Raw genomic sequence first — 11,374 nt, forward strand, 5'->3', positions numbered from 1 at the left:
ATTGTAATTAATTTCTCTCTCATTAATCCATCCATCACTTACTCGATACATAGAAACATAAACACGTTCCATTGTTTGTTTTCAGATAGCATTAATTTAATATCCTCTTTGCCTTTTTAGATGTGTGTTGGTCTTTACGTGTTAGCCTGGGGTCTTCGTTGAGAGGAAGGAAATCTGGCATTTAAATTGGAGAGGGCCAGCAGCCGTTATACGTTATTAATGGAGAGATTTTTACGTTTGTTACTCCATACTCTGCTAATTATGACCTTAGAGAGGGGGACGGGGCTAAGCAGGAGAACGAGGCGCTGGAGGGGGGCCGGGTTATGTGCAAGGAGAATTAGCGCTTAAGTCTCCTAGAGCCTCAAAGGTTTCTTTCGTCTTCTGGCAAACTGTTCCAACCCCCGTTCCTGTGCCAAATTAAAATCTTTTCAGAACCTCCAGTCTGGGTGAGGGAGAGAGTCAGAAATAGAGAAACAGAGAGAAATAAAAGAGTGGCAAGAGCAAACATGAAGAAAATCTGAGAGACAGTGGAGCCAAAGTACACAGTTTTGGTCTCCTGCCTACAACCACTACAACTTTCAATGAGGCGAATTGTTATCGCTACCAAATTCGTATCAGGCTAACATTTCAAAAAGTGGTGCACAACAAGAGTGGAGAGCTGTTGCTGTGCATCACGGTGATGCTATAACAATCAATGCTGCAGAATTCGGCTTTCCAAAGACCATTTAGCAAAGCAGCACATAACATAACAAACAAACAAAAAAACAAAATGAACTTGAACAAAACCAATGCAACCGACACGTCTCTACAAAGCCAATATTTATCAAACTGTACAGGATTAGGAGCCCAACAACAAAACAATGTTATCACAATGAATATTTTGGCCAGATTTACAATACCACCCTCATTTTCTTTGTTGCACTCTGTACTGTACTGTAAGCAATTAAACATGTGTATGACTTTGTAATGTTTTCAAGTTAAAGAGGCAAAACTCAATTAAATTACACAAGCACTCAAACACTAAAAACTATGCTCACCAGTGTTATTTCAGTATCACTGAGAAATACTTTATAATTTCTCATTTTTATTTATATTTTGAATCAGTTTTTTTTGTGTTTTCATTTCAAAGTTTTAGTAATTTGTCATTTTAGTAGTGTATATACAGTAGTCTACATTGTTATTATTATTATTTTATTTTAGCACATTAATTTACACTAAAATGTCTTGCAACTAGCTGAAATAATTTTCATTTTTAATATTTTGTTTTATTTCAGTTAACATTTTTTTTTCCAAGTAAGAAAATGTTGTTGTTTTTTAGCTTCAGTTTTTGTTTTAGGGTATTTTTACACAACAACCATGTACTAAAAATATAAATTTATGAAAGGAAACATTTAATGCACAGACAACAATGTTAAAATGATTCCCCGTTCACACAGATCAGCAAAAACTACTAAAAAAGTATTATGCATGCCAGGCCAGTAGGTGGCGATGTCACTTTGTAAAGCAACACTATGTGCCTGTGCATATACATACCTATAAACTTAACATGTAATAGAAATGCGCATCATGTCCCCATTTTCACAAATTTACGGATGATAACGGAATCGTTTTACAAAACTTACAACTTTAAAACCCAAGTTTTCTGGCCCCCAAATCACTGTTGTCGTGTAAATGAATAAAATTCCGTATTTAGTTGAAAATGGTGTCATGTAAATTCCCCTTTAGTTAACTATAATAACCCTGATGCTCGAGGTCTTCTTTGAAGAATGTAATACAAAGTTCCCTATGCATCTGACATACTGGGTTGTGCATTGTTACCACAGAAGCTCTGTGGCCAGTTGAATTATGATTGTATATTTCACTGTTAAACTGACAACACTCGCAGAGGTTATAATACATAACATAGATGCAGGTTCAAATTTCATTAAAAGGACCAAAAGTTTGGATACACTACTGTAGGTAAAGTATAACATTTAACTTTCTGTCTCCATGGTAATAACATTATCCCAAAATATAGCATTATATGACTGGTGTTAAAGTATAAGAACACGTCCATTTCCAAGTAGAAAGTGTGATTCTTTGCATGCTGGGTTCATTATCTGCATTTATTTTTGTCTTTAATACAGGATCTACCAGCATGCTTCATGAATGTCCACTTCATTTGGTGGTTTGCACATACTGTGAGCTGTGGTTGCCAGTGGAGATGAGGAGAAAATGTACCAGCATGAGAACAGACACATATACGCTCTTTCACACAGACACACACGTCTGCCTTCACCAAGACTATTAAGGTAAACTAGGGATGAGTCCTTCACTCAAGAGCCCTAATACTCCTTGAGATCCATCCATTCAGGTAGAAAGAAACAGTGTGAGATAAATATAAAACAAAAACAGCTGTTTACTTTATTACTTAAACTGAATAATTCAAACAACAAATTAAATACAAGAAGTCAAGGCTGAACACTTGTTATATAATTCAAACCATCCACAATAATCACAGCTACAATATTCCTTTAAAATGTCATTTTTTCCTGTGATGAGAAGCTGAATTTTCCACATGCATTTTTATAGAATCATGTGATTCTTCAGAAATCATTCTAAAAAACGAAAAAAACTACTATCCATATCAATAATACAAATGCCAATTATTTAATTAAACAAATATTTCAATTATTATTTAAATACATTGATGTTATTAAATAAATTAACCAGTTGCAATTGAAATTGGAAATATATTTGGATATGTTATCAGACTCCGTATTTGCACAGAAATCAAACCACTGAGAAAGGTGGTACAGTAGATAGCATCCAAATTGAGTCAGTCCTCTTATTTTCTCCATGTTGCTGGTTCTAATCACACACAGCTTTTAGTCCAGATATCAATACAACGCACACTGAGCACACGCGCTAACAAACTCTGTCAGAGTGACCCTACGGCAGCCTGACATCACCCCACACGTTTACCCGTCCGCACGGCCCTATCTTTTAATCAATCTATTAGAGGAGCCAGGCAACGATGACAGGTTTTGTGACTGATAAAGTGACCTGGTGAACATTACAGCAGTTTTGGTCACCCAGCTGGACAGATAACGGCCCGAGCGGAGAGAGATGATGATGATGATAATGTCGTTACAGGGGCTGCTAGTGCATCCAGTCCGGCCCAAATGTCAGCTCCAGCTATCTCACTCCTGAGACTCTACCCCCCATCTGCCCGTCGTTTCCGAACAGACATTTAGCAAATTATACTTTTCTATTAGACACAGAAATGGCTCCTCGCCCACATAAAAGGAAATCGGAAAGGCAGGAAGTCTGATGCCTCTTAAGAGATTTGAATTATCATTGTGCTCTCCAGTGCGTGGCATGCTATTCGTCATGCGTCAGAAATAACTATCTTTTCCTCGATATCGCCGGTGGTTTCTACACCATTTGGGTGTAGAAACCACCGCTCCAACGGCTACATCAACCGAACTGTAGAGAGATGAGCGTTGCCTGGGGCCAACAGACACCCCGCCGAGAGATCTTTCCCTCCCTCCCGCTTCCTCTCTTGCACCGTCAGCAAACTGGCCATTACTGGAGACTCAAGTGTGCAGACACTTGTTTCCCACCGGCATGACAGAAATAAATAAAGTTGCGCTGTTCTCCTTTTTCCAGCGCGTATGTCACTGTTGCCGCAGCGACGGAGATAGAGCTCGCTTGTCTTTCCGCAGCAGTGGTTCTGCTAAGAACAGCTCTATCAGACACAGACAAGTGAACAAATGTCACTGATCTTTAAAAGACCCGTGTCTGGGAAAAAAAAAGCAGAGTGGGCAGGAGGAATGACAGGAAGTAAACCGAACACATTAAAGTTGTCTTTTGTTCTACGGTAGCTTCATTTCTTCCCCACTTCCGACACTAGAATTAGAAGCGTGCGCCTTTCTCTTGGAGAAATCGACGGAGACAGTACGATGGACGGAAACACATACTGCGACAGACACGAGAGAGAGAGGCGCAAACAGAAAAACAGACTGAAGAGATTGTCAATAATGTCCACAACCTTGAATCAGGCATTTGCCCTTTGGTGACAATGTGTTATTCATGGAACATTCATCACAGGCCTGATGAAATCTCCTGGCTGTTTGAGATGCAGAAACTTAGACACTTTATCTCGCTGTCAGCGTTCAAGTGCTCGGCCCAGTGTCCACCGAGTCCCTGAGAGCCCTGCTCTTGTAGCTTTGGATCACACAGAATGTGAGATGAAAACTAGTGGCAAAAGAAAACAATAGAAAAACCAGAGGACATTCTGACTGGTCCAGTATCTGAAGTGAATTTTCTGAGAAACCATAAAGTCTTGTGTTAATTAGTTTATTCCTGCAACAGTGATTAACTGCAAACAAAGTAACATTTTATTACACGCGCAAAGCGATCACCATTTAATACGACAAAACCATCAAGCTGCCCAGAAGTAGGTCAGCTATAGCGGAAATTTATATTTTGAGATGTATCCGATGGAAAGATGAGAGATAAACACATTACGTTCTGGTATTTTAATGAGATTCCGAACAAATGGTAGCTTTGCATGCACGCATGCACTTTTAAAAAATGCAATACATAGAGCAGATGCAATCTGCAAACCATGTTATCTTTCATTTGTATGGAGCGGTAAAGCTCTTAAGCTTTTCTTGTTTATGAATATGGCTTTCTTGTCACTTGTGTCACATGTGACTGCCTGTATAGACGATGCCATTTGGTTAAAAGAGCACAAACAGTCCCTGCACTGGTTGTGTTTCCATAAGGTCTAATTCGAAGACCTGAGAATGTCATACTCTCTGGAATTATACATTAGATTTGACGCCTCCAGCGTTACATAAAATCTCATGCAAATATGCAGAGCTTATCAGTCTCCTTATGGTTGAAATGGCTTGTGCATCTCAGACTCTCTTCCTATTCTGGCTGATGTCTATCATCACAGGAAACCTGAAGAGCCTGAGAGATCCTCACCTATCACTCAAACACGCTCAAACAAGGTCATCCTAAACCAGATGCAGTCAAATATATGTGCATATGAGGCAATTTGGAAACCCGGACGAGCCCCCAAAAATCCTATTCTTATGGTTTTTCGAAAAACAGTGTTAGTATGCTGTGGGTTATTGTGGGAATTCATATTCAAGGCGTCATCCCTACTGCCCTAATCCAACTGAAAATCAAATTTGAATCATAAATAAATAACCAAATTAACAACAATTAAAGCGATTTTTCTTAACTGACCCCAAAACTATGCTGCTACTGAGCGCCATATGCAGAACGACCAAAAATAAGACAGGTCATTTTTGTCCATAAACTGATATAACCAAACATGGTTTTATTTATGACTTTTGACACAATAATAATAACAAAAAATTAATGAGCCTACAATAAAAAGAGTATACATTATGAATATTAATAACAACATACTTGTGGTTATTCTAATTATAATTATTTTATTATACATTATTTAATAATAACAAATAATGCAATGGAGCATTTTTTTTTTTACTTTTTTTAACTATCAAGTTTGAAATGATATGTGTTGCTCAGTTAAAAACGAATGGATGTAAAAAAAAAAAAACGCTACCAGGAATTATGCAAACAATAATTTCAAAAGTAAGTATTTTACTTGCAAACAGTGTAGTTTCTTGAACACTGTAGTGTAATGGCATTCTTGGATGTTGTTCTTAAGAGACCCATCAAATGGTGCCACCCAATTTTAAAGAACCCATAACAAAATTCAATCTGTAAAAATATTGGCCAAGGCAATAATCGATATATCTGTAAAATAAAATATGCACATATATCTTAAAAGAAATCCTAGACTGCCTTTCCCATGAGAAAGTGCCTAAAACACGTTAAAAAAGTAAGGAATGAAATGCTGCTAAGTTATACTTAAACTAACGATGACTTAACTCTGTTGTGCATTAGAATTATTCAAACTGCTCAAATCAGTAACGTCTGCTGAAAAACATCGTCTAATGTCTTTCCAATAACGGATTTCAGTGTTTGTTTAGAAATAACGGGTCTGCGCGCGTATAAATAACAGCAGAGAATCATTTGCAGAGATTGGAATATTAACAGACATCATTATGAACAGTTCTGTGTTAAATCGTCCCTATTCCACGTTTTACAACTGGAAAACATATCTCCAATATAAAAAGCCTCGCGTGGTTTTAACTGTGAACATGGGTTGCATCCACATTACGCAGCCAGTGTAATAGGTCGTAATGCTTGATGGAGCGATTTGAAACATAATTTTATCCACCTCAAATCCAACTTACCGGGATGACAGTGTGCCCGGCGCAGCACGAGCGAGGAGAACAGCAGAGGCGGAATCCACCAGCAGCAGCAGCGCGGTCGCAGTAGCCTCCGCATGTCACACTGTATACATGGAGATCTGCAATAAGGCAACTGTTGACAGAGTTATCCTCCTGGTGAACAAAACAACAACAACAACGAAAAAAAACCTCCCACAAACAAGCAATGCAAACGCACTGCACGCGCTTTAATGTATTTCGGCCGCCTCCTTTAAGAAGTCCTTTGGAGAGATTTTTTTTTTCTTTTGAAGTTCGACCGAGCCAAAGGAAACAGTTTTTTTCTTTTCTCTTTCTCTCTCTTTCAGATGGCTGAGCTTGTAGTCCAGAAGTGAAACATGTCAAGGGGACAGTGGATTAAGAGAGAGATGTTAGAGAAGCAGTAGTCCATGCATCAGGCTGAAAACACAGAGACAAGAGTTGGAGCGGCTCTGGAAGCTTTCCATTCCGCCATCCAGGAAGTAGCGCATGAGCTGAAGTCTGGCAGAGACTTTAAAACAGGCTTGGAAGAGAGAGAGAGAGAGACGGAGAGAGGAGAGAGAGTGTGTGAGTGAGAGAGAGGGAGAGAGAGAGATCCGCCGGATCCTAGCGCCGAGCGCGTAACGGAGCTGCTGCTGTCAGTGTGTGATGGACGCACAAAGGCGCTCTCCTTCTCTCGCTCTCGCCTTTATCTGGGATAAAACTAAACACTTCAGATAACATCAGTAATAAAATCACTGCATGCAAGCTCTGTGTCTGGAATTATCAGCGGGATCTTCTACATGGAGAAGATTCAAAATCACACACAAAGTGTGTGTGTGTGTATAAATACATATACAAACACACACACATACATGTATATACTACTCCAGTCTTCAGTGTCACATGATCCTTCAGAAATCATCTAATATGCTGATTTGTACTCAAGAAACATTTCTTATTATTATCAATGTTAAAAAAAGTTGTGCTGCTTCATATTTATGTAAAAATCATGATGTGCAATCATTCACATGCATTTCGCAAATGTATTAAATTAATCAAAACTGACATTAAAAATATTTATAATGTTACAAACGATTCTATTCCAAACGATTGCTGTTCTGTTGAACTTTAATTCATCCAAAAAAAAAAAAAAAATCCTGAAAAAAAGTATTAAGCAGCAAAAACTGTTTTTAAACATTGATATTAATAAGAACCATTAATTATCATAATTAGAATGGTTTCTAAAGGGTCATGTAACACTGAAGATCGGGGTAATGATGTTGAAAACTTCTGCATCACAGAAATAAATAATTATATTTTAAAAAATATTCACATAGAAAACAATTATTACACACACAAACACACACACACATTCATCTACAGTTCTATATACTTAAAATAATAATATGAATATATTTTTCTGTATATATATATGTATACAGTTATATGTGTTATAACTGTGTTAGAACTGTTATGCATAAGTATACTAATATACTTTACATAAATACTTTACATACACCTTGGACATCCAATTCACATGTACAACATGTAGTGCAGTGGTACAAAAAGAGACATTCAGAGCAAACATCGCAACTTGGAGACAGTGAAAGATGAGTGTGTAGTAGACGTGTATCTGTAGACATGTATTAGCCTACTGCAGTGAGTCGGGTGAGAATGTTAAAGTGTCCAGTGCACATAGAGAGACAAGAGAGCATTACCACAGGTGGAGGTTTGTGAGGCCTACTCATCCACCTACTGTATGTGTGGCCTACTCACAAACATAGTACAGCACATAAGAGTTGCAAACAGTTTTTAAACAGGCCTTGGAGAACAATAGCAGCAAGAGGTTAGTGTGTGGTACAGTAGGGTGAGAGTGGGTTCGGATGGGGGTTTTAGAGGTGAGCATTTCTACAATGCATATTAATACAATACACGGTTATATAATTTTTAAAATTTTATTTATTATTTGGAGTACATATGTGGAAATTTCTTCAGTGTTATAAGTTGCCTTTGGCAATGAGAAAAGACAATATATTGCATGCTGTTGCCAACATTCAATAGAAAAGAGTCACTTCATTTGTTAACAATACAAAAAATATACGATCTACAGATCATTCATGAACTTAACCCTGTTCTTATTCTCAACATTGCTTATTTAATTAGATTTTATAAACAAAGACATAGCTGTCTATTTTATATAATTTTTTTCATGAAATACCATTCATGGGTGTTTTATTTTTTAGTCATGTTTGCCCTTATACTATTGTTTCATCCTGTCACAACTTATCAATCAGTTCTACTGCTTACTTTTTAAATTGAAAAAGGATAAATGAATCAGTAAAACTGATAGAGGAGGACATGACATTAAAAAGCTCCTTCTCAAACTGAAGTGTGCTGTCAGTAAAGAACAGAGGAGATTTTTATTGGCTAGGAAAGATAGCTCTTCTTAAGAACTCGACTTGGCATCTCTTGACATTGGACAGACATTATATAAGAACAATAAGAAAGAAGTACTCAGCAGTCCCCGTTAATTACAAATAAATACAAAGAGATGCAATGAAATTGAAACTTTTACTTTCATCATTCTCTGTAAGTATACTGGCAGAGCCCATGGTAAAAAAATAAATAAGTAAGTAAAAATCTATTTTATAAAACTATTATAATCCAAACAAACAAAGTGAAATAATCATAAACCGTTACATATGTATATTGACATACAATTTTACACAAACTGTGACTGTCGCTCGCTGATGGCATCAGTTCCTTCACAACCAAACATTTTGTCTGTAATCCTATTTATTAAAATCCTATATATTTGGCTACCAAGGAGACAACAGCGTCAAGTATGCTTGACATTAAATATGAGACGTATATGTGAGCAAAACAAAGAAAAATCAAGGTGAATATCAAGTGAACCAAATGTCTGTGTGTCATTTTCAGTAATGCGATCACAGCTTAACCAGTCAAATTGGGTAAAATGTGTGAAAGTATTTCAAATAAATTACTTTTGTAACCTTTACAACTCATGCAGTGAAAAATAGACTGCGGAGCAAAGAGGAAACTGGCAACACGCCGACAGACAAGACTGAGCAGCTTACTTTTGGTATGAAGTCTTCACTTTCAAATTTGGTCATTTTTTAAAGAAATTCAAACAACACATACCATTTTGTGGCTCTTTAAAGGAATAGTTCACTTCCAGAATGAAAATGTCCTGATAATTTACTCACCCCATGAAAAAAAAAAAAGTTAATTTAGTTGAAAAGAAATTAAGATTTTTGAGGAAAACATTCCAGGATTTTTTTTCCATATAGATGGCTTCAGTGGTGGCCAATGTTACAGACCTGCCAGGCTCTGCCACCTCCCAATCACAGCGATCACTCTCACCTGAATTCTGATCACGCTCACCTGCTCCTCATCACGTTCCTCATCACAGCGTCCCATAAAGCCACACACCATCCCACCACTCGATGTCCGGTCTCGCTCCTGCAAAGAAGGACTGCTAAAGCTTCCACAAGCCTTAGTCATTACCTCATGCAAGATACTTACCTGTTTCTCTGTTCGCTTACCTTCTATGCTCCTATTCCCGTGTCGGCCATCAAACCTGCAATTGAAAGGACAAGATGCAAGTTCATTGCCAGATAATCCGGTCTAGACGTCAAGTTCATTACTCACCTGCGATTCCCACTGTCTCATACTGGTGATTCAATAAACTAACCTGAACTTCCCTCTGCGTATGTCCTTCTTCTGTAACAGAAGACCGGACCTATACATACGATCACCAACTTGAGTACTCCTGATCCGTTCCAAGAATTGGTTGAAATATTAAAACGAGCACTCACCCCTGCACCATCACCAGCTCCCGTGGTTTCTTCCGGCACCAATGTTTCTACGACAGTCTCCAGTCCCATGGCCAAACCAGCGCTCTACTCAGGCTCGGCGGAGGAGTGCAATGGTTTCCTCCTACAATGTTCTCTCTCCTTCGAGATGCAACCTCACCTGTTCCCTACAGAAAAGTCCAAAATCGTTTTCATAATCACCCATCTGCAAGGCAAGGCGCTACAGTGGGCAGAGACCATCTGGGCACAAGGCGGAACTGTCACTCAATCCTCCCAAGAGTTCATCCTTCATTTTAAAGAGGTATTTGGGAAACCAGCCTATGACTCATCTATCAGTGATCAACTTTACCGTTTACGCCAGAATTCTCTGCCCATCAAAGAATACGCCTTGCAGTTTAGAACCCTCGCCGCTGCCAGCGGTTGGAATGAGTGTGCCCTCCACACTGCCTACCGTCAGGGTTTGGAACCCCATCTCCGCTTGCAGTTGGCAGCCTTCGATGATTCTCTCGGCCTGGAAAACCTCATACAACACTCCATTCGCTGTGCTACTCGGATGACCTCCTGCCTGTTTGAACTAATGCCCAAACCGTGCCGAAGCTCATTCCTCCTCCGTCCAGCCGAACAGCACCCTCAAGAGTCAGCCCAAGAACCCATGCAGCTCGACAACTCTCGCCTCTCAACCCATGAACGTGCCCGACGATACGCCCTGGGCCTGTGCTTATACTGCGGGGAGAAGGGACATCTCCGTACCACCTGCCCTGTAAGACCACCTCGCCTAGTGGGGAGTGCAGTAGACCCCGACGTTCCTAATATAAAACCCCTGACGACCGAAGTACTTCTCACCGGCCCCAAATTCTCTCTTCCAGTCATCGCCCTTCTCGACTCCGGATCAGCCGGGAACTTAATCGCGGGCAGCCTCTGTCGCCAGCTCGGCCTCCCTACCACCGCCACACCGCGGGACTACCAGATCCAATCTGTAACTGGCACACTAGTAAGCCGCAGGTGCGTAAGTCGATGGTCTGTTCCCGTGCAATTGAGGGTAGGGGTGCTGCATGTTGAGAACATCCGTCTGCTGGTTCTTGAGGGCTCAACCGTGGACGTAGTCTTGGGCAGGCCGTGGTTTATCCAGCACGAACCCATTATATCTTGGCAGACTGGGGAAGTTCTCAAGTGGGGAGCACCATGCCACCGTCAGTGCTTTCCCAAAATCCCAAGACCAGTCCCCTTATCCCCCGACAAGCTAAGGCTAAACGCCAC

At 39.5% G+C, this 11,374-nt stretch overlaps 1 protein-coding gene across 1 annotated transcript in view; it reads right to left on the reverse strand.

The window, feature by feature from the left end:
* Positions 1-6,811, reverse strand: part of LOC306854847 (receptor-type tyrosine-protein phosphatase gamma-like) — a 274,645-nt gene extending 267,834 nt beyond the window's left edge. Inside the window, exon 1 of the mRNA XM_079393096.1 lies at positions 6,288-6,811. Coding sequence (XP_079249222.1) covers positions 6,288-6,381 — 94 coding nt within the window. The 5' untranslated portion in view covers positions 6,382-6,811. The remainder of the gene's footprint in view (positions 1-6,287) is intronic.
* Between the last annotated feature and the right edge of the window lie 4,563 nt (positions 6,812-11,374).

Source organism: Barbus barbus, assembly GCF_936440315.1.
Source record: "Barbus barbus genome assembly, chromosome: 35".
NCBI lineage: Eukaryota > Metazoa > Chordata > Actinopteri > Cypriniformes > Cyprinidae > Barbus > Barbus barbus.